Source organism: Procambarus clarkii, chromosome 87 (assembly GCF_040958095.1).
Source record: "Procambarus clarkii isolate CNS0578487 chromosome 87, FALCON_Pclarkii_2.0, whole genome shotgun sequence".
Classification (NCBI taxonomy): Eukaryota; Metazoa; Arthropoda; class Malacostraca; order Decapoda; family Cambaridae; genus Procambarus; species Procambarus clarkii.
In genome coordinates, this window is record NC_091236.1 from 20,281,560 (window position 1) to 20,306,595 (window position 25,036).

General features: G+C 44.0%; 1 protein-coding gene across 1 annotated transcript in view; it reads right to left on the minus strand.

The window, feature by feature from the left end:
- Nucleotides 1-25,036, minus strand: part of LOC123751613 (sodium-coupled monocarboxylate transporter 1) — a 251,420-nt gene that overhangs the window by 101,224 nt on the left and 125,160 nt on the right. Inside the window, 1 exon segment of the mRNA XM_069317457.1 lies at nt 19,928-20,082. Within this exon segment, the coding sequence (XP_069173558.1) occupies nt 19,928-20,082 (155 nt within the window).

Here is a 25,036-nt window from a genome sequence, read left to right on the forward strand (position 1 = left end):
GTCCGCCAAGCCCTCTCTTTCTTGCTTAATCTTGTCACCTGGTCGTAGAATTTTATTAAGCCAGTCAGGCAAGATTTACCCTCCCTGAACCCATGTTGGAGATTTGTCACGAAGTCCCTTCTCTCCAGATGGGCTACCAGGTTTTTTCTCACGATCTTCTCCATCACCTTGCATGGTATACAAGTCAAGGACATTGGCCTGTAGCTCAGTGCCTCTTGCCTGTCGCCCTTTTTGTATATTGGGACCACATTCGCCATCTTCCATATTTCTGGTAGGTCTCCAGTCTCCAGTGACCTACTATACACTATGGAGAGTGGCAAGCAAAGTGCCTCTGCGCACTCTTTCAGTACCCATGGCGAGATCCCGTCTGGACCAACAGCCTTTCTAACATCCAGATCCAGCAGGTGTCTCATGACCTCCTCTCTCGTAATTTCGAACTCTCCAAGGCCGACTGGTTTACTTCCCTTTCTCCTAGCACAGTGACCTCACCTTGTTCTGTTGTGAAGACCTCTTGGAACCTCTCCTTGAGGTTATCTTGAGGTTATCTTGAGATGATTTCGGGGCTTTAGTGTCCCCGCGGCCCGGTCCTCGACCAGGCCTCCACCTCCAGGAAGCAGCCCGTGACAGCTGACTAACACCCAGGTATCTATTTTACTGCTAGGTAACAGGGGCATAGGGTGAAAGAAACTTAACCCATTGTTTCTCGCCGGCGCCTGGGATCGAACCCGGGACCACAGGAGCACAAGTCCAGTGTGCTGTCCGCTCGGCCGACCTCTTGTTGAGTTCATCACACACCTCTTTGTCATTCTCTGTATACCTGTCCTCGCCTGTTCAAAGTTTCAATACCTGTTCTTTCACTGTTGTTTTCCTTCTGATATGACTGTGGCGTAGCTTTGGTTCGGTCTTGGCTTTGTTTTCTATATAATTTTCATAACTTTTCTCTGCTTCTCTTCTCACCCTGACATACTCATTCCTGGTTCTCTGGTATCTCTCTCTGCTTTCTGGTGTTCTGTTATTCCGGAAGTTCCTCCACGCCCTTTTGTTCAGTTACTTTGCTTCCATACATGCCCTATTATACCATAGATTCTTCTTGCTTCTCGGATTTTTCCTTTTGGGCCGGGATGTATCTGCTTACTGCCTCCTGACACTTTTGGGTGACATAGTCCATCATATCTTGTACAGACTTAGCTCTGAGGTCTGTCCCAAGGTATTTCCCTTAGGAAGCTTCTCATCTCATAATTTCCCTTTTAGTATGCCAGCCTTTTGTTTCATAGTTTTTTTCGGGGGGATAATTCCTAGCTCTACCAGGTACTCAAGTTCAATACACTCTGATCACTCATTCCCAAGGGTGCTTCCATCTTGACTTCCTTTATATCCCCCTCATTTAGGGTAAATATCAGATCCAGCATTGCTGGTTCATCTTCTCCTCTCATTCTTGTTGGATCCTTGATGTGCTGGCTTAGAAAGTTTCTTGTTGCCACGTCCAGCAGCTTAGCTCTCGATGTTTCTGGTCCTCCATGCGGGTCTCTGTTCTCCCAATCTATCTTCCCATGGTTGAAGTCTCCCATGATTAGTAATCCAAATACATTCCTACTAGCAACAGAAGCTGCTCTCTCTCTATTATGTTAATAGTGGCCATATTGTTTCTATCATATTCCTGTCTGGGTCTTCTGTCATTTGGTGGTGGATTATGTATGACTACGACTATAATTTGTTGCCCTCCAGTTGTTATTTTTCCTATTATGTAGTCACTGAAACCTTCACATCCCTGAACAACCAACTCCTCAAAATCCCAGCCTTTTCTTACCAGCAGAGCTACACTACCACCACCTCTTCCTTTTCTCTCTTTCCTTATAACATAATAGTCCTGCGGGAACACTGCATTTGTTATTGTTTTCGTCAGCTTTGTTTCTGTGAGAGCTATTATGTCTGGGTTTTCCTCTAGGGGCCTCGTAGCCTGGTGGATAGCGCGCAGGATTCGTAATTCTGTGGCGCGGGTTCGATTCCCGCACGAGGCAGAAACAAATGGGCAAAGTTTCTTTCACCCTGAATGCCCCTGTTACCTAGCAGTAAATAGGTACCTCTGAGTTAGTCAGCTGTCACGGGCTGCTTCCTGGGGGTGGAGGCCTGGTCGAGGACCGGGCCGCGGGGACACTAAAGCCCCGAAATCATCTCAAGATATCCTCAAGATAACCCATTCTCCAAGTTCATTTGCTTTATTTGTAATACCGTCTATGTTAGTGTACATTGCCTTGAGGCTCACTTTCTTCTGTCCCTTCTCAAATCTCCTCCTTGGTGAGTGTTCTGCTGGTGGAGGAAGCTGTGCCATAGGTGTGAGGATTTGTGAGGTGCATACCAGGGTTGTAGAGGATACTGGAATGAGGGGTGGGGGGTCAAGTGAAGGGGGAGGGATAGGGAGGGTATGGGGGTGAAAGGGGTGGGAGGACAGGAAGGAAAGGGGAGTTTTCTATGCAGAGGAGGGTAGTGGGGTTGCCCTCCCTGCTGGTGTTACTGGGTAGCTGGTTGTGGGTTCCCCCCTCGCTTCTGGGGGTGATGTGCTGGGAGCTGTGGTTTCTTGGTTTTCCTCTCTCGCTCTGCGCTTCTTCCTTGCTTCTGTCGCCATGGCCCTCTCCTCCCATGTCATGTCCCTCTGGAGGAATACTTTTTTGAATTCTCCCACATGTTGCAGGTGGCTTTTCTTTGTTAGAATCGTGTCCTTTGTGTTCTCGTTTGCAAACACTATCTTTAACACACGGTCTCGGTCTTTTTTGTACCAGCCTAACCTGAAAACCTTCTCAATGCTATTCTCAGCCCCTTCCATGTCCAGTGCCTACAGTATTTCATTCACTGCCACTTTGCCTTCATCATTCCACTTTTTCCTATTAGAGCTTTCCTGCTCTTAATACCCACAGCTACCACTGATCTTTTCCTTTCCAGCAGCTGGCTAGTGGAGCGTGCTGCTTCCTGTGAGGTGGCTGCTTTCATGGCTACCTAAATCACTGCAGACATTACTTTAGAGTTTTTTTTAGCATTTCTGCAAATGTTGCTTTTATTGTGGCATTCTCTTCCAAAATACTATTACCACCTTCTCCCTGGGTGGTTATCTGAGTCTCAGCATCGATACTGTTCTCTTTGAGGGCCCTAATCTCCTCCTTTGCTGCTGTCAGCTCTCTTTTAGGTTGTTCATTTCATTCTTCATTTCCTGCATCTCACTCTTGATGTCCTCCAAAAACTGGGTGAACATTTCCTTTATTTCCTCACCTGAACTTTTCCCTGTTCCCCTGTTGCCTTTGGCTGTCATGCTTAACCCCTATTCCTAGATATGCCATGATAGGATTTGTCAGAAGGGCACAGCGGGGTGGGGGAGAGAGAGATAGAGAGGGGGGGAGGAGGAGAGGAGAGAGGGAGAGAGAGAGAGAGAGAGAGAGAGAGAGAGAGAGAGAGAGAGAGAGAGAGAGAGAGAGAGAGAGAGAGAGAGAGAGAGAGAGAGAGAGAGAGAGAGGGAGAGAGGGAGAGAGTATGTGTAAGGGGGATGCGGAGGACGGGGGGTGGGGGCGGTGGTGGCGACCAGGTCAGGTCAGGTCAGATGCGAGATAAGAGAGGAGGTGGGGTATACTGGGGTCTTACCTCTTTCCACAAAGGTGTTAATCCTTTCTTCCCTGACCGAACGTTTATGTGTGCGTGTGTGTGTACTCACCTAATTGTGTCTGCAGGATCGAGCATTGACTCTTGGATCCCGCCTGTGTACTCACCTAATTGTGCTTGCGGGGGTTGAGCTCTGGCTCTTTGGTCCCGCCTCTCAACCGTCAATCAACTGGTGTACAGATTCCTGAGCCTATTGGGCTCTATCATATCTACATTTGAAACTGTGTATGGAGTCAGCCTCCACCACATCACTTCCTAATGCATTCCATTTACTAACTACTCTGACACTGAAAAAGTTCTTTCTAACGTCTCTGTGGCTCATTTGGGTACTCAGCTTCCACCTGTGTTCCCTTGTTCGCGTCCCACCAGTGTTGAATAGTTCATCCTTGTTTACCCGGTCGATTCCCCTGAGGATTTTGTAGGTTGTGATCATGTCCCCCCTTACACTTCTGTCTTCCAGTGTCGTGAGGTGCATTTCCCGCAGCCTTTCCTCATAACTCATGCCTCTTAGTTCTGGGACTAGTCTAGTAGCATACCTTTGGACTTTTTCCAGCTTCGTCTTGTGCTTGACAAGGTACGGGCTCCATGCTGGGGCCGCATACTCCAGGATTGGTCTTACATATGTGGTGTACAAGATTCTGAATGATTCCTTACACAGGTTCCTGAACGCCGTTCTGATGTTTGCCAGCCTCGCATATGCCGCAGACGTTATTCTCTTTATGTGGGCTTCAGGAGACAGGTTTGGTGTGATATCAACTCCTAGATCTTTCTCTCTGTCTGTTTCATTAAGTACTTCATCTCCTATTCTGTATCCTGTGCCTGGCCTCCTGTTTCCACTTCCTAGTTTCATTACTTTGCATTTACTCGGGTTGAACTTCAACAGCCATTTGTTGGACCATTCACTCAGTCTATCCAGGTCATCTTGTAGCCTCCTACTATCATCCTCTGTTTCAATCCTCCTCATAATTTTTGCATCGTCGGCAAACATTGAGAGGAACGAATCTATACCCTCTGGGAGATCATTTACATATACCAGAAACAGTATAGGTCCAAGGACTGACCCCTGCGGGACTCCACTTGTGACGTCTCGCCAATCTGAGACCTCACCCCTCACACAGACTCGTTGTCTCCTGTTGCTTAGGTATTCCTCTATCCACCGGAGTACCTTCCCTCTCACTCCAGCCTGCATCTCCAACTTTCGCACTAGCCTCTTGTGTGGCACTGTATCAAAGGCTTTCTGACAATCCAAAAATATGCAGTTTGCCCACCCTTCTCTTTCTTGCCTTATTTTTGTTGCCTGGTCGTAGAATTCAAGTAACCCTGTGAGGCAGGACCTGCCATCCCTGAACTCATGTTGATGCTGTGTTACAAAGTTCCTTCGCTCCAGATGCTCCACTAGTTTTTTCGCACAATCTTCTCCATCAGCTTGCATGGTATGCAGGTTAGGGACACTGGCCTGTAGTTCAGTGCCTCCTGTCTATCCCCTTTCTTGTATATCGGGACTACGTTAGCTGCTTTCCAAATATCTGGCAGTTCCCCTGTTGCCAGTGATTTGTTATACACTATGGAGAGTGGTAGGCTCAGTTCTCTTGCTCCTTCCTTTAGAACCCAAGGGGAGATTCCATCTGGGCCTATAGCCTTTGTCACGTCCAACTCTAGTAAACACTTCCTTACTTCCCCACTGGTAATCTCAAACTCTTCCAGTGGTTCCTGGTTAGCTATTCCCTCACTTACCTCTGGAATTTCTCCTTGTTCTAAGGTGAAGACCTCCTGGAATTTCTTATTCAATTCCTCACACACTTCCTTGTCATTTGTAGTGAATCCTTCCGCCCCTATCCTTAATCTCATAACCTGTTCCTTTACTGTTGTTTTTCTCCTAATGTGGCTATGCAACAATTTAGGCTGAGTCTTTGCCTTGCTTGCGATGTCATTTTCGTATTGTCTTTCTGCCTCTCTTCTCATCCTGACATATTCATTCCTGGCATTCTGGTATCTTTCTCTGCTCTCCAGTGTCCTGTTATTCCTATAGTTTCTCCATGCCCTTTTACTTTGCTGCTTAGCTAGCCTACATCTTTGATTAAACCATGGGTTTCTCATCTTCATTTCTCTGTTTTCCTTTTGGACTGGGACAAACTTGTTCGCTGCGTCCTTGCACTTCTGCGTGATGTAATCCATCATATCTTGGGCCGTCTTTCCCCTGAGCTCTGTTTCCCATGCTATATCTGTTAGGAATTTTCTTATCCCCTCATAGTTTCCCTTTCGGTATGCTAACCTATGTGTGCGTTTTTGTGCTATGTGTGTGTTTTTGCATGTGCGTGCGTGTGTGCGTGCATATGTACTTGGGCGTGTGTGTGTGCTTGCGTGCGTGCGTGTGTCACGAGTTCCCGTAAGCGTTGACTTCTACCCAAAATGAGCCACTTTGAGATTTTAAATATATATATATGCTATCCTGAACAAGAATTTGATAATTTTACCTCACACTGTACACCAGCTTAATTGACCAGAGAGGGGTACATACCAGTTTGCCTTTCTGCTCACACAACTAGATGAGTAATGGCGACGTATGGTTGACGATGGTGCTCCGTCGTTGTCTCCCACTTGGTGATTCACTAAGTGCTAGTAGATTGATGATGTCGGTTCTTCTCGATCTACACAAAGCTCTGCGGTCAGTCACTGTATCGTTGTGTTACAGTTCACTAATTTACTGTACCACTGATCACAGTCACCACTCAACAAACACAATCAGGCAGTTCCACGGCGGGTCGTCCCACCTGGCCGTCAGGTAAGGTCACTCCACGCGGTCCTCCACACTTATATGCACCAGTGATGCCACTAGCTCCACTTTGGTTTCTTCGCACTATCGCTTGCATATGACTATGCTATGTTGCACCCTGCCAGCTACACACTGCGAGAGGCCAAATACTATGATGTAGCCTCTATACTCCTTCAATGTCTCGAGAAATTGACGAATTTCCGTGGATCTCACTAATCGTGTGTGTCCCCTACCGTCGGCGGCATACAAATCGGCCTCTGTGTGTGTGTGTGAGTGCGTGTGTGTGTGTGTGTTTGTGTGTGTGTGTGTGTGTGTGTGTGTGTGTGTATGTACTCACCTACTCACCTAATTGTGCTCTCGGGGTTTGAGCTTTGTCTCTTTGGTCCCGCCTCTACACTGTCAATCAACTGGTGTAAAGATTCCTGAGCCTATTGGGCTCTATCATATCTACACTTGTAACTGTGTATGGAGTCAGCCTCCACCACATCTCTGCCTAATGCATTCCATTTATTAACTACTCTGACACTGAAAAAATTCTTTCTAACTTCTCTGTGGCTCATCTGGGTACTAAGTTTCCACCTGTTTCCCCGTGTTCGTGTCCCACCCATGCTGAAGAGTTTGTCTTTGTCCACCCTGTCAATTCCCCTGAGAATTTTGTAGGTGGTTATCACGTCATCCCGTACTCTTCTATTTTCCAGGGTTCAGCACCTTTAGCCTTTCCTCGTAGCTCATACCTCCCAGTTCCGGGACGAACCTGGTTGCATACCACTGAATCTTCTCTAACTTTGTCTTGTGTTTAACTAGGTATGTACTCCAGGCTGGAGTTGCATATTCCAGAATTGTCTTACATAAGTGGTATACAGGGTTCTGAAAGATTCCTTACACAAGTTTCTAAAGGCAGTTCTTATGTTGGCCAGTCTAGCATATGCCGCTGATGATATTCTTTTGATGTGGGCCTCTGGGGACAGGTTCGGTGTGATATCAACCCCCAGATCCTCTCTATTTGACTCTTGCAGGATTTCACCTCCCAGATGGTACCGTGTGTTCAGCCTCCTGCTCCCTTCGCCTAATTTCATTACCTAACACTTTCCTGAGTTGAACTTTAGCAGTCATATTCTAGACCATTCCTCCAGTTTGTCCAGGTCATCCTATGGACTCTGTCTATCTTCATCCGTCTTGATTCTTCTCATAATTTTTGCATCATCAGCAAACATTGAGAGGAACGAGTCTGTACCCTTCGGAAGATAGTTTACATATATTAGAAACAGGATGGGTCCAAGTACTGAGCCCTGTGGGACCCCGCTGGTGACATCTCACCACTCTGATGTCTCCCCTCCCTGTTACTCGCTGTTTCCTGTTGCTTAAGTACTCCCTTATCCACTGGAGCACCTTCCCTTTTACTCCTGCCTGTTGCTCCAACATTTTTAACAGCCTTTTATGGGGTACTGTGTCAAAGGCTTTCTGGCAGTCCAGGAAAATGCAGTCGCCCACCCTTCTCTTTCCTGCCTAATTTTTGTTGCCTGGTCATAGAATTATATTAAACCTGTGAGGCACGATTTACCATCTCTGAACCCATGTTGGTGGTGTGTTACAAAGTTATTTCCCTCCAGATGCTATACGAGCCTTTTCCTCACGATCTTCTCCATCACCTTGCATGGTATACAAGTTAGGGAAACTGGCTTGGAGTTCAGTGCCTCTTGCCTGTCACCCTTCTTGTATATTGGGACTCCGTTAGCCGTCTTCCACCTTTCTGGTAGGTCTCCTGTTTCCAGTGACCTGTTATACACCATAGAGAGTGGCTCACTTAGTGCTTCTTCACCTTCCTTTAGTATCCACGGTGAGATTCTGTCAGGCCCAACAGCCTTTGTCACATCCAGCTCCAGCAGACACCTTTTGACCTCATCACAGGTGAGGTCAAATTCCACAAGGTTGCTTGGTTTGTCTCCTCCTCATTTAGTGTAGGGGCTTCTCTTTGTTCTATTGTGAAGACCTCCTGGAATCTCTTGTTGAGTTCTTCACACACTCCTTGTCATTCTCTGTGTATCTGTTCTCCCCTTTTTCAATTTCATCACTTGTTCCTTCACTGCTGTTTTCCTCCTGATGTGGCTGTGGAGCAGCTTTGGTTGGGTCTTGGCTTTACTCGCTATGTCATTTTCATACTTTTGTCTCTATGTCATATATGTCATATATGACAATACTATGTCTCTTTGCTTCCCTCCTCACTCTGAGGTACTCATTTCTGGCCCTCTGGTATCTCTCCCTGCTCTCCGGTGTTCTGTTATTTCTGTAGTTTCTCCATGTTCTTTTACTCAGTTGCTTCGCTACCTTGCATTCCTGGTTGAACCATGGGTTTTTCTGTTGTTTTTCGTTTTTCTCCTTTTGGACCGGGATAAACCTGTCTGCAGCTTCCTGGCACTTCTGAGTGACAAAATCCATCATGTCCTGCACATTCTTGTCTCTAAGTTCTGTTTCCCATGGTATTCCCCTGAGGAAGTTCCTCATCTCGTCATATTTTCCTCTTCGGTAATTTAGAATTTTCCCCTCGGATCCCATCCTTGGATAGGTTATCCCTGCGTCCACCAAGTACTCAAAAGTCAGTACACTGTGGTCACTCATTCCTATGGGGGCTTCAACTTTGACTTCCTTATTTTTGACTCATTCAGGGTGAATATCAAGTTGAGTCTAGCTGGTTTATCATTGCCTCTCACTCTTGTGGGTTCCCTAAGATACTGGCATAGAATGTTCCTTGTTGCCGCTTCCAAGAATTTATCTCTCCATGTATCTGCACCAACATGTGGGTCCCCATTCTCCCAGTCTATCTTTCCATGGTTGAAATCGTGCCCCTTATTATGATTAAGAGTCTTGAGCCATTCCTGCAGGCAACTGAAGCTGGTCTATTATATTATTGGTTGCCATGTTGTTCCTATCAAACTCCTGAGGTACGGAGTCTCTCTCTCTCTCTCTCTCTCTCTCTCTCTCTCTCTCTCTCTCTCTCTCTCTCTCCTCTCTCTCTCTCTCTCTCTCTCTCTCATGTCTCTCTCTCTGTCTCTCTCTCTCTCTCTCTCTCTCTCTCTCTCTCTCTCTCTCTCTCTCTCTCTCTCTCTCTCTCTCCCCTCTTCACCTCTTCAGCTAAGGTGGAAGGCGGTGACTGTCTACACAGTTCTGAATCGTATTACGATGTCATTCTATAAAGGCTTATCTCACACTTTCTAAAAGCTATAACCCCACCAAACCACTACACTTGCTCTGACCAACATAACGAGGACGGAGCTTAACTCTGGAAGTTAAGCTCCGTACCTGTTATGCTCTTCCTACATCTCACTCAACCAATTAATCGCCTTCCTTTCAAAATCCCCCCCCCCCCGTGATAACCGACCCTTACAAAGAACACATCCCAACACTGAGCCAGATGATGCCTACCTCCAACACCACGAAGTCGTCACGGCTATTGTAACACGGTAGACACTAAATGCAGAGTTCACCATTTTTTCTATTGTACGTTATTAACGTAACCTTTCTTACATTAACAACTTAACTTTTCTTACATTACACGTCCCCTAATTAATCACCTGGACACGTGGTGCGCACCTTTGCACCACCTGTCCAGATGGTAGGGACAGGTATTAGCGTAAATCTCCCTACTAAAGGCAGGTCCTTATATTTTATATATTTTTCTACTTTTTTTCTTATGAAATGATAGACCAATCTATTTCATTATGTATGAGTTCATTTTATTTAATTTGAGTTAAAACTAACGTAGATATATGACCGAACCTAACGTAACCTATTTTAACCTAGCCTAAACCAATATAACCAAGTCAATTATTTATGTTCCCAGTATAATATAATAATAATAATTCAAATAAACCAATCGGAAACAATTTATGGAAATAAAGCAAATCACTCTGCCTATTAGGCAAATCGGACCTTGCATAGTAGGCCGAGAAGTGCGTTCTGGCTACTGGGTACGACATACATATAAGTCACAGAAGTCCTGCCCAGCGAGCTTAACATCTGGTTCTGGGATGATGGTACCCTAGCTGGTTCCCAAACTCTCTCCTGGATGACATCAGAAAAATCCAGGAGCAAGGTGCAGTTTTAGGCCTCACCCTGAACCCTTCTAAATGTAAAATAATATGTTCCAACCAGGGCATCGTAGAGAGAATAGAGGGTTTTCTGCCAAATATCTATATAACTAAACCTGAAGACAGCACACTCCTAGGAAACCCTTGGAGTTGAAGACCATCGATGATAAGAAAATCCTTGATAAGAAAACCGCCAACCTTAAGAGGATGGATGGGAGGATTCAAGATATTGATGCTCATGATCTGATGCTCATGACTCTACCTCATCACCAGATGTCTGTCCCTCCCCAGGTTAACCTACTTTCTGAGGTGTTCACCATCTTACAGTAGCCAAAGACTAGGTGAGTATGACCGGTTACTGAAATCAATGCTAGAAAAAGCCCTCAACCTCTCTCTCTTGATGACCTACAGTGAAAACAAGCCTCTCTTCCCGTAAGACTTGGGGGCCTCGGAGTTCGAACAGCAAGGCAAATTGCTGTTCCAGCCTTCCTGTCCTCCTCATCGGCATCCGACGACATTGTGAAGGAAATTCTGTCTGCCTACTTACATCAGCTGGCAGGTGTTCATGATCCCAATTTCACACACTGTGCCACCGAGTGGGCCTCTCGTGCAGGTCCATCACCTCAACCACCATCCCCAAAAGCCCACAAGCAATCCAGCTGGGATGGCCCCATTGTAGACCAAGTTGCTGCAGAGTGCCTGGGTGCCGCAACAGCACAACACAACATTGTTCGCCTCACAGCAGTAGCAGCCCCACATGCAGGGGATTTCCTGTTAGCAACCCCAATGTCGGCAATTGGCCCGCGTCTCGCACCACACGCCCTCCGAATTGCTGTGGCCCTCCGCCTTGCTGCCCCAATCCACACCAGATATAGGTGTATTTGCGCGAGGTGGTGGCTGACAGGTACGATCACCATGGCCTACTCTGCCAAAGCACAGTGGGGGTGGCACTCGAGGCACAGTGAAGTTAACGAGATCATCAAGAGGAGCCTCACGACAGCTGGATGCCCAGCTGAAAGAGAGCCCCGTTACCTAACGCCCCATAACTCTGATGCTCTTATTGGTCGCTCAGATGGTATCACATTGAACCTCTGGAAGAATGGCAAGCAGTTGGTATGGGACCACACATGCCTATCAACCCTGGCTAACACCTACATTGACTTCAGCGTTGCACAACCAGGTGGCGCTGCCACCCATAGGGAAACAGCCAAATCCCGTAAGTACATAGAACTGGATCACCACTACAGCTTTGTCCCCATTGCTTCTGAAATACTCGGCGTCTGGCGCAAAAGTGCTACCAGTTTTTTTGAAGGAACTAGGTTCTAGCCTCATTGAAACAACAAGGGACCCTAGAGCTGCCAGCTTCCTTTTCTAGCGCATCAGCGTAGCGATACAGAGGGGAAATGCACAATGCATTCAAGGTTCCTGCCCGCCATCTGAGGAGCTGGAGGAACTCGACAATTTAAAATAATCATCTTTGTACTGGTCACATTTGTACACAGGGAGCCGGTCGGCCGAGCGGACAGCACGCTGGACTTGTGATCCTGTGGTCCTGGGTTCGATCCCGGGCGCCGGCGAGAAACAATGGGCATAGTTTCTTTCACCCTATGCCCCTGTTACCTAGCAATAAAATAGGTACCTGGGTGTTAGTCAGCTGTCACAGGCTGCTTCCTGGGGGTGGAGGCCTGGTCGAGGACCGGGCCGCGGGGACACTAAAAAGCCCCCGAAATCATCTCAAGATAACCTCAAGATATACCCTTTATGTAACTCCATTTTTGTAATAAAGTTTAAATAAAATAAATATATATGTGTACATACAAAAGAATGGGGGTGGTAGGAGAAGATAATATTAGTGTTCAGTGAATCCACAAGGTCTTCTCTGAATACTCCTTATTTTCTTCTCCGAGGCTCTGGGTCCTCACATTTGCACCAGTGGTGGTATATATATATATATAATATATATATATATATATATATATATATATATATATATATATATATATATATATATATATATATATATTGTGACGATAATCTCCTTCAAGAGATTGAGCCTGCTCTTCCCTCCACAAATACGCCGTTACAAATATATAAAACTACTATGGAAGAAATGTCCAACAACGACAACAACACCAGCAAGGTTTGCCAGAGCGCAAAACGTGTGCAGCCAGGAACACCTGCTCAGCCTCAAACCGCCAAACTACCTGTCTTGTTGCCGGCTCCTCGCTGATTGGCCGCCGGTCTGGCTGCAACTGCACTCCACCCACCATACTACTTGATGTCTGGGGCCGCCACGACCTCAGTCCTCAGAATATTCAGTGCTTTCATACGGTTAACACTTCTTCCTGGTAGACTAAGCTTTGGCTTACGTGTACTAAGAGAGGTGATAGCTTAAAGCCAATATTCCTGCACCTCTCATTTTATTGTATATTGCACAGCTTGTTATTGCTCACTTGTCTTAACGTAACTTTTCATTTTGTCATTTAATTCTTCTTATTATTTTGATTGATTGATTTTATTATACGAATTTGTATGTCCATTTTATTCATGTTTTGTTTATTTAACGTAATAAAAATTTCATTGTTAAAATTTACTTGTGTTTTGTGTGTCTTCTCCTTACCTTACCACAGACGAAGTTCCAGATTTTCTATTTTTTTTATTTATATGTGACGAGGCCATACCCCTAGCTTTGAACAGCCGAACACCAACGCGTTACCGTCACTATATATATATATATATTATATATATATATATATATATATATATATATATATATATATATAATATATATATTGTGACGATAATCTCCTTCAAGAGATTGAGCCTGCTCTTCCCTCCATAATTACGTCTTCACAATTATATAAAAAGACTATGGAAGAAATGTCCAACAACGACAACAACACCAGCAAGGCTTGCCAGGGTGAGCAAAACGTATGCAGCCAGCCACCTGTTCGAACTCCAACCACCAAACTACCCGTTGATCGCTACGGCTCCGCTGATTGGTCGCCGGTCTGGCTGCACCTGCCTCGCCCCCCCCAATACTACCTGATGTCTGGGGTCGCCCCAACATCAGTCCTGAGAATGTTCAGTGCTTTCGTAGCCAGCACTCCTCCCAGCTAGACGTTAGCGTGTACTGAGAGAGGTGGTGGCTTTAAGCCAATATTCCAGCACCTCCCACTTACCTTTGTGTTGCACTTCTTGTTATTTTGCCTTAACGTAACTTTTCATTGTGTCATTTAAGTATTCTTATTATTTTGATTGATTGATTTTATTATAAGAATTTGTTTGTGCATTATTTTCATGTTTTGATTTATTTAACGTAATTAAAATTTCATTGTTAAAGTTTTACTTGTGTTTTGTGTGTCTTCTCCTTACCTTACCACAGACGAAGTTCCAGTTTTTCTATTTTTTTTATAACTATGTGACGAGGCCATACCCCTAGCCTTAAACAGCCGAACACCAACGCGTTACCGTCACAAGTTATATGGGGGCCTGTCCTAGGAGCTTCACTCAGGTACTGGTGCCAAGTGGTAATTTATGGTAAGCGTATTTAACTTTGTTAACGTAGCTTTACTATTTTTCATTCAATTTCATTTTTTATAAGGTGCGGTGTATTGTGCATTACGAGAGTAACATATAGTGAAGGTGAGACAACTTTGGATTACGTGGTGACTGTAGGCCGCAGTCATACTCTTAATTGGTCATCTCTCCCTCCATGTTATTACTCGTATTTACCATCTATGTCCCTTGAATATTTCTCATTCTGACAGATCATCATATTGGTACCTGGTACTGTGGTCTGCCCCGGGTCAAGAGTACCCAATCTTCTGCAATCTGACTGTAGGAGGACAAAGAGGGCCATAGTTCCTCTAGCTCGAACTTTAGTTGCTGAATTGGGACCTCAGCAGCAGTTCTCGTCACAAGTTGACACCTCGCACCCCTACACGTCAGTCAGAGATGATGATACATACAACGGTAGGGAATTAGCTTATTTTTTCAGAGCATAAAAGTTCGCTAATTCTGTAAGTATCATATTAAATTCAGTGGGAAAAACTTGCTTTATGTCCTATAGAGACTTGGCAAGGTATGCCTACATCCTTGGACTACCAATTTTACTTTTGAAGCATTTGACTGTTTCATTTGTTTTCGAAACTTTGTTTCATTTGTTAGTAGGATTTTCTTGCCCTTATTCTCTTACATGAGTACCGGGTACAAGATTTCCTGCGCCCTTGATTTAATCTAATCATTTAATATCTTTCACTTAACGTTAATTGTTAAAGATCACACAGGATAGGTACCAGTTGCCACGTTGTCCTGTTTCTGACATTTCATTATTGAACATTCGTGTACCTTTATTTGCTAATTTCACCATGTTTCGTCTCCAAACTTTCCGTGCAAATCCAGCAGGTGAAATAGGGACTTTAAGTCGTGCCAAGAGGACTGAACTACAAACTCTTGCACATGAGTATCAACTAGAAGTTCCCTACCAAGCCAACAAAAATGACCTACACAACCTGTTGCTGGATTACTATTTAGAGCAAGGTAAGATAGACTCTGAAACTCATGAAACTTACTATATTGCAGATAAAACTGATTTGGCCACGCTGAAACTCAAACTAGAGCTGGCCAAGATTGAACGTGAGCAGCAAAGGGAAGCAGCTGCTTTGAGGAAGGAAGAACAAGAACGAGAAATCACCCTCAGAGAACGTGAAGCTGCTTTGAGGAGAGAAGAACACGAACGCGAGGTCGCATTACTCCGTGAACGTGAACGAGTACAGCTTGAAACACTCCAGGAGCGGGAACGCTTACAGCTTGAAACCAAACAACGCGAGTTGGAAATACAACGCGAACATGACAAGCAACAAGCGACTCTGGCTCTAGAGTGTCGTCAACGTGAAATCGCCTTGGAAACTTCACACTTCACTCAACGCCAACAAGCTACTGCCAATCTTCCCGTCAGTTTTAATATATCACATGCAAGTAAGTTAATGCCATCCTTTGTAGAAGCAGAAGTTGATGTGTTCTTTACCACCTTTGAAACCCTTGCTAATCAACTCAGTTGGCCTGTCGACCAATGGGCCACACTTCTCAGAGTCCATCTTACAGGTAGAGCTGCAGTCACACTCAGTACTTTGGCGTCTGAGAATGACTACTACACTCTGAAACAAGCAGTGTTGGACGCCTACCTCCTCTCTACTGAAAGTTATAGAAGGAAATTCCGTGACCACCTGAAGGCAAGTACCACTACCTTCCTCGAGTTTGCTAACACGAAACGGAGGTATTTCATGAAATGGCTGGAAGCAGCACATGTCTCTACTTTTACAGAACTCGTCAACCTGATGCTTGTTGAAGAATTCTTGAGACGTGTGCCGCCTCCTGTCCGCCTCTACTTAGCAGATAAAGAAGAAACCGACTACCTGAAGTGTGCTAAGTCGGCTGACACTTACAGCCTCATCCACCGGCTGACACCCGAACCATCCTCCAGTAAGAAGTCGTGGTACAGTTACGAGAAGGTGAGCCCCGATCAAGCTGGTTCACAACTGTACTGCAAATATTGTAGACTCTATGGACATACCATAGACAAGTGTGGTAAGTCTCAATACAAGGGAACCACTGACCAACAACGACCCAAACCAACTCCTCCTAAGTCCGGTAAGCCTGTGATGAATGTTGGTGTTGATGTTAATGATCTTTCTCTTTTCAGTAACCACCTGTATACTGGAACTGTCTCTGCCAACGGTTCAAATCCGGAGGGACGTTTCAAATTGAAGATCTTGAGGGACACAGCGGCTCTACAATCGATCATCTTGAAGTCGGCTGTGCCCAACATAGTCTACACCGGGGAAACAGTCTTCATCACTGACCTCACTGCTACCACTCCATACCCTCTCGCCAGAGTCCACCTGAATTGTCCCTACGTGAACGGGGAAGTCCAAGTCGCCGTCAGGGAAAAGCCTTTTCCCATGCCTGGAGTGCAACTTCTCCTAGGCAACGACTTGGCAGAAGACCTGCAACCGACCAACCTGATCGTCATGGACAAACCCCAGGTGTGTAACTCTGTGCCCATAAACCCTATTCTTGAGTATGTTCCAGCAGAGGTTCAAGAGAGTGATGAAGTTTCTCCTCCGGTTCTCGTGACCACCCGTGCACAAGCCGCACGTCCACAGCCAGCTGACTCTACTGCTACCGCTGTCCCTCAAGGACCCTCAGAAACTACCCCCCGCATCCTGACCAAGTTGGGAGTTCCGTAAGTTGCAGATGGAAGATCTTACTTTAACACCATGTTTTTCCAGGCTGAGACTCAACCCGACAGTATTCCTGGGTTCTTCCTAGAGAACGACTTGCTCTACCGCAGATATAGACCCAGTAAACTGAAGGAGGAGGACGATTGGGCCAACATCGAACAACTTGTGATTCCCACCAGCCTGCGGCCCCACTATTCTACACCTGGCCCACGGAGCATTCTCCCACTACGGCTTCAACAAGACTTACCATGGGATTCGTCAAGACTACTACTGGCCAGGTATGGTAAATAACGTCAAACAGTACGTAAAACAGTGTCATACATGTCAGATGGCTAGGCAAACCGAACGTCTCCATTCCCAGAGCACCACTGATTCCCATACAGGTGCCTGCGGAACCTTTCCACAGACTCATAATAGACTGTGTTGGTCCTTTACCTCGGACCAGTTCAGGTATACGCCTACATCCTAACCATCCTGTGTCCTACCACCAGATTTCCCATAGGCAGTTCCAGTGAAGAAACATCACGGCTGCTACGGTTATCAAACATCTATTGAAGATCTTCACTCAATACGGATTTCCCAGGGAGATTCAAAGTGACTGTGGCACCAACTTCACCAGTGATCTCTTCAAAAGGACACTGGAGGAGTTTCAACATCAAACAGGTATTGTCCAGCCCCTATCATCCTGCTTCACAGGGTTCTCTTGAACGTAGTCATCAGACCATCAAGCACTCTTGAAAATAGTTTTGTAGTGAAACCTCGAAGGATTGGGATAAGCAGATTGACCTAATAATGTGTATTTTCAGAAGTCTCCCCAATGAGTCCCTAGGAGTATCTCCTTATGAGATGCTCTAACGGCCGTAAGTGCCGTACTCCCCTTAAGGGCTTTCAAAGGACTCTCTCAGAGATGCCACCTTCAGTGAGCATCAGAATGTGCCCCAGTTTCTTCAAAACCTTCAACACATTCTAGAGAGTCCACCGCTTTGCCCATGATAATCTATTGAAAGCCCAGGTGAGAATGAAGACTCATTACGACCAGACCAGCAAAGTAAGAAAATTCAAGCCGGGAGACTTCGTCCTTGCCTATTTCCCTATCCCAGGTTCACCTTTACAAAACAGATTTTCAGGACCCTACTGCGTCAAAGAGTGCAGAAGCAACAACACATACGTCATAGAGACTCCAGATAGGCGGCGGAAGACCCAAGCTGTGCCACGTCAACCTCCTGAAGCAATATAATGGTACTCCTCCCACTGTCTTGATTAATTGTTCTACCTTCACAGAACCCTACATCCACAGTGAGACCATCCGGCTTCTTCTCCCCGAAAGCACTGACAAGGAGTCGGGCGCTTTCTAATTCCAAAATCCTTAATGATCTTCCCAAATGCTTTCAGGATAATACTCGTGCTCCTATGCCCTCTTCTAATTCCACTCTCACCTCGTCAGATAAGCCCTACATCCTCCATGTCGACGCCAATGGTACCGACGATGGTGGTGTCGTGATGCAGCAACGAGGCGAGAAGAATACACCTGTCAGCGACTACTGCTACAAGGAACGACGGAACAATTGGCAAGGAGCTACTCTTCCTCATCCTGAAGCTTCAGCACTTCACTCCACACCTGAAAAGTGCTCGGTCCACCATCAATACGGACCACACCACCCTACACCTCCTGCAGCACGCCACTTCTCATCTCAACGTCTTCTACTATGGGCTTGCTAACTGCAGAAATTCAACCTGGAGACACGCTATACCAAGAGTCTGACAACATCTTAGCCCATGATCTCTCCAGAGTTTATGAAGTAGAAGCAACTCCATCTAATACTCCACCACATAACGACGTACTTCTTCCAGAACCGCAGGCTTCGGGGGAGAGTTTGTGACGATAATCTCCTTCAAGAGATTGAGCCTGCTCTTCCCTCCATAATTACGTCTTCACAATTATATAAAAAGGACTATGGAAGAAATGTCCAACAACGACAACAACACCAGCAAGGCTTGCCAGGGTGAGCAAAACGTATGCAGCCAGCCACCTGTTCGAACTCCAACCACCAAACTACCCGTTGATCGCTACGGCTCCGCTGATTGGTCGCCGGTCTGGCTGCACCTGCCTCGCCCCCCCCAATACTACCTGATGTCTGGGGTCGCCCCAACATCAGTCCTGAGAATGTTCAGTGCTTTTGTAGCCAGCACTCCTCCCAGCTAGACGTTAGCGTGTACTGAGAGAGGTGGTGGCTTTAAGCCAATATTCCAGCACCTCCACTTACCTTTGTGTTGCACTTCTTGTTATTTTGCCTTAACGTAACTTTCATTGTGTCATTTAAGTATTCTTATTATTTTGATTGATTGATTTTATTATAAGAATTTGTTTGTGCATTATTTTCATGTTTTGATTTATTTAACGTAATTAAAATTTCATTGTTAAAGTTTTACTTGTGTTTTGTGTGTCTTCTCCTTACCTTACCACAGACGAAGTTCCAGTTTTTCTATTTTTTTTTATAACTATGTGACGAGGCCATACCCCTAGCCTTAAACAGCCGAACACCAACGCGTTACCGTCACAATATATATATATATATATATATATATATATATATATATATATATATATATATATATATATATATGTTCTATTCATGTTACAGTGATGTGAAGAAATATCTGTGCTCAATATAGTCACGAGAGCTCTCGGGAGTTAGGACTAAAAGTCATACGACTTTCCAGTACAGTCGGTGGCTGAGTTATTATAGTAATGGACATGCCAAGGTGCATGGAGGCTCATGCTGACCGGGTTTGAATCCTTCAGGAGCAAGAGTTTTTCTGATACACGTGTGCCTGGAGATCATTCAAGTTGGATACATGGTGTATTCGGCATTTAGGTTTTGAGAAAGATTCCAGATACGTCTATATTTCATGCGTATTCTTGCCATTATAACATCACTTTGCCGAGTACTTGCTCTGTTAGTTCCATACATGAATGTTCCCTCATGATGTTTATCACAATGTTTAATGCTACAATTTTCTGGTCTCTGAATTTGTTAGGTCAGTAAGATTTTCATCAGATATTTAAGAATTCTCTTTGTTACTGCTAATGAAAGACACACACATTAATTTCTACTACTGGTCTACTACAGGCGGTGTGCATGCTTGAGGTAACAACATGATGGTGTTATATCCTGTACCTTAGTGGTAACCCAAGGTGCGCAGATGCCGGTCAGGAAGACTCCATTCATGGGGCCGAGGATGGCCCCGGAGACGCTGTAGGTCACGTGGAAGACGTTGCCTAGCTGCCCCGCCACCATCCCCACCACCATCCCCGACGCTCCTGCCAGTGCCGCTGAGGAAACACAAGAGATTATCAATAAAAAAGTTCCTAACATGCAGAAGTTATCAATAACACGTTTGAGAAAACATAAAATTAACGATGAAAATAAAGAGATTAGATTCCAAAGCACTTAGTGGATCACAATATTGCGTGTGCAGACTTCGATACCTCGACCCCCTCCTCTTAACTGTGTGTGTATAGGATTTATGAAGCATATATATTGCCCGGAAAATAGGCCCAAAAATAGTTTTGGTGTGGTGACCTAGCTAACAATATTTGCTCTCCAGGTATTGGGCCTAATGGACGGACTATTCGTCAACGAGGCTCTTTCAGGTAAACTAAATATAATTTATGCAGACGACGAGTCACAACAACGTGGCTGGAGATATGATGACCAAACCACAACTCGGAAGATGGAGAAGTAACGACGTTTCGGTCCGTCCTGGACCATTATCAAGTCGTGTGGTGATAATGATCAAGAACAGACCGAAACGTTGTCGCTTCTTCATCTTCTGAGTTGTCGTTTGGTCCTCATAAATAAAATTTAAATTTTTCTGAAAGTTAAGCCACGCAACTTCAAACTAGCAGCTTCCACAAGACCTCAAAGGCCTTGCTCCTACGTTTAGCCAGTCAGAAGTGTCTCTAAGTTCAAGGAAAGATTTCGTGTCGCGTTAAGATCAACAGGATAATCTTCAAGAATTATTCTAAACACTAATGTTTCTTTGATTCTAGTATAAAGTAAATATACTTCAGTTTGAATGGCGTTAAAAAATAAATAATATCTTTGTATATACAATGAATAGCAGGGTATACCTCTTGTCATATGCCCTCATCATAACTCAAAACTCGTTATGAACAATATAAAACCAAATTTTAAAATATGTTTGCAAGTTAAATTATATTATTAATATATTTTCTGAATATGTAATGATTTTTTGGTAACTTCAATTACTTTGGTCAAACAAACATCTAAATTATTATCAGCAATCTTTAAACATATAACATTTCTTCCATTTTTTTATGAATGACTAACAGGGGCTTGAAACTGTCTAGTGAGAGTGTTTCATTGATCATAATAGCTCTTTCTGCTTACCATTGTTGCTGTTTAAAGAATGGTAAGAAATATATAGTCATTTTATTAAGAAAGTTTCTTTTTTGTGAAGCCATCTTTTAATTTGTAATAAATCTGCAATTTTGAAGATGAGTTTGAATGACGTTTGTGATAATCACTTCGTGAAAATTTCTGGCGGATGAGGTTAAACGGAGGAAATGTTTGCACTCCTTCAACACCCTGGTAAATGCCTCGTCTGTGTCTTGGGAGTTGTTTTGTAATATTCATTTTATGTCTTAACACTTTCTTTAGAAACTATTTGTCTACTTGTTATCTTCACCGGAGAGAGAACATTTTGTAGAATACTATTAATTTTCTTAAGCAAAGCTGTAAGCCATAATGAGGGTTCGAACCCCAGGAGGTTCGAACAGTTCCAACAGAGGGTGCAGCAGTATTCCAGGTTGCAATTCTTTTGACCATGTCGTGGCGTAGTTGTCTATAGAGAGTGCCTAGGAACACCCACCGCTTTGGTTCGAACCCTCACCATGGCTCCTATGGATTTTATCCGTGATGCATCACCAAAGTGTGATTGTGGGAAAAACCTGCTGGGATTGATATAAGAGGAGACTACCAGGGACTTGTACTGAACTAAATTAAAAAATTACTGTCTGCAAATTAATTCAATTAAAATCTCTAGCTAGGGTTGTAAATCCTAGATCCTCTTTTCCTAATGACAGATTGTGGGCTGTAAGGGACAGGTGGGGTGAATGACTTAGTTGATAGAAGTTCCAATCCACCTGTAGACAGGGATCTCACATCAGCTTGTATTTTATACAAGGATAAGATTTAATAAATTCAGTTGTATGACTGAACACTGGCTCTGTTTAAATCAGGGATTTAAACATACATAGTCTAACCTAGCACCATAACTTAACAGCCAATATATTCTTATACTATAACCAACAAATTAAATTGTAAAAGTATAATAAATGACCTTAAATGTAGTCTAAATACTGTTAAGTAACTACTAGAAATTACATTCAATTAAATGAACTTATATGATAACTTAAAAATAATTAAGCAAGCAATTGATAACTTAATTTATATATTCAAATATATGTGCAGACATATTCAATTTATATGATACAGTTAGCTTGAGTGAATCTCTTCCAAGACTATGGACACTTGTGAGGTTCTTACTTATTGAGGCTGAATTCTTTTCTGACAGAATGGACACTCATGAGGTTCAGTGCTTGGATAAGATTCACAGCTACACTACAATTTTAATAAACGTACCGAAATGTGAGGCTTTGCCTCGCTTTTTAACCAACAGACAGATTTATAGGATATTAAAGCTACACAAGCATACAATTGGCCAATCATATACCAAATAACCTTCAATATACTTCTCTGCCAGTCGGGGTGCCTGTCTGACAAGTTTGCCAGACTGATTAACTCTCTCTTGTTGAGTTTAGGCACGATATTTTGCTACAGCGTTGCTGTATGATGATCTGGTAGCGTTGCTACGTGATTTTTCTTTAACTGCGTTGCAGAAGAATGATATGATAAAGATAAAGAATGAAGGTGGAGGAAACCGTGTCACCGTGATCTCCACTATACACTCTTATTTTATGAATGTTCTATGATTTTCCTTGTAGATATTGTCCAGGTACTCCCCCAGTTCTAGAGAGTATTCACTGGTGATAAAAAATATTAGATAAGGTGTCCTTGAGCTGGTAATGTTCGCTAAGGATCAGTCACTTGTTCACTCATTTGTAAACAAACGCGGAGTGCCGCTGGGCTTTGTTGGTGGGCGCTTCACTCCCCCCATCGCCCTGCCATGCTCTCTGTGCACAGTAGCCTTCTATGAATATTGATTGATTATTTTTACAGTCTAGACTTATGATTGAAATAAGATGTGATTATAATATAATTAGATATAAGATTTAAAGATTATAAGTAGTATTTGAAAGTACCACTGAATCTTATTAAGGATTCGATTTTATCCCTACCGGATGTTGAATCAATGTTCCAATAGTTTTTTAATTAACAAATCCTTCTAGAAGATTCTGGATCCTTGAGAGATCATGTACAAAGTCACGTAGGCATCAAAAGGGCCCCTGTTGCGTACGTGTTCATGGTGCCATTGTCATCCAGGATCAAGCTATATAATGAATCTTTAATGATTCTAATATGATTTTGATACGATTTAGATATGATTTTGATATGATATAGAAATGATATAGTAATTATACATTTCTTAGATGATTATTAGATATGGTGGGTAAAAATTTCCCACATCTTCCAGAGGGAGAGAACTGGCACAGAGTCCAATACTTAGGACAATAGTAACCATATGTATTTATTTACTCTCCATTGGATTGATAATACAAGTGCAAATTTTGCTTGCACTTTTGTGCTGCTGTCCGTTGTGGACGATTGTGTCTGTTAGGAGTCTGTGGGTCATGTGGAGTTAGAGTGTCTTGAGGTCTCTCAGGATCTAACTGCAGCTGGCTCACTGATTCCATGTGGATGAGTTTGTCCAATGTCTTCAGGGAAGTTGTTCCTTTAGACAGGATTTTGACTATTCTCAAAATCCCCTGACTATCTGGATGGACTGAGACAACTTTACCTAATGGCCAGTCAGCCCTAGGGCCATCACTGTCTACCAAGACAATATCGCCAGGTTGGAGATTAGCTATATTATGTGGGACATTGGCCCCATAGTGATGTTCTCGTAGAGATGTAAGATATTCTTTTGTCCAAATATCATTCCATTTTTGGATTATGCTGGACAGATGCTTATACCCCTGAACCAACTCGCTCTGACCCACATATGAGGGATCTCTGATCTCATCATCCACTAGAGATGGTACTGGAGTCAGAAGTCTTCCATACATTAGGTGGGCAGGACTTAATGGCTCATGTTGAGTAGGATCCTCAGACAAGTAAGTCAACGGCCGGTTATTCACCCTTGATTCTATTTCCGTGATTACTGTCTGGAGCTCTTGAAGATTGATTTTCTGACGGTGTAGAGATTTTCTCAAGGATCTTTTTACAGTTCCTATTAACCGTTCATAAAATCCTCCGTGCCATGGGGCTCTCGGAGGGATAAATTTCCATCTGCAATGATGCTGTTCCAGTGTGGAAGTAACTGCAGGATGGGAACAGATTTCCCGTAGACATGCTTCTCCAGCTACCAAGTTTGCTCCGTTATCTGAAATCATCAGCTTAGGGCATGATCGGCGTGCTGCGAATCTGCGGAAAGCTTGAATAAATGATTGAGCAGTCATATCGGGTGTTACCTCTAGATGTACTGCCCTGGTGGTAGCACAGGTGAACAGACAGATGTATGCCTTGATAGGTTGCTTATCTGCAGTCCCTGTTAGATATATTGCTCCTGTATAATCTACTCCTGTCGTTTCGAAAGGTTGTAGATGGACCACTCGTTCCTTTGGTAGGGGTGGTGGCCCTGGATAAGAGCAAGTTCTTGCATCGTACCTTCGGCATATCATGCAATTCTTCAAGATTGATTTGACTGACTGTCTTCCCTGAGGAATCCAGTACTGCTGTCTGATTTGTGTGAGTGTGTCTAACACTCCTCCATGTTTGATGATTTGTTGATGTGTATGCAACACAATCAACCTTGTGATCCAATGATTTTTTGGTAAAAGCCATGGATGCACCGTATCTAGATTGATATCTGCGTGTTTAAGTCTCCCTCCACAACGCAGAATGTTGTGATTTTCTTGGTCTATCCACAGACCGAGATTGTGTTTTAACTTATGCGGAAGATTTTCATAGTTATTCCCATAAGTTTCTCTCTGGGCTTGTCTTACCCAATAGATAAGTGCATCAGGAAAAGTGTATTTTATACCTTTTTTCCTGAGATAATGAAACACGTTCTGTGTTACA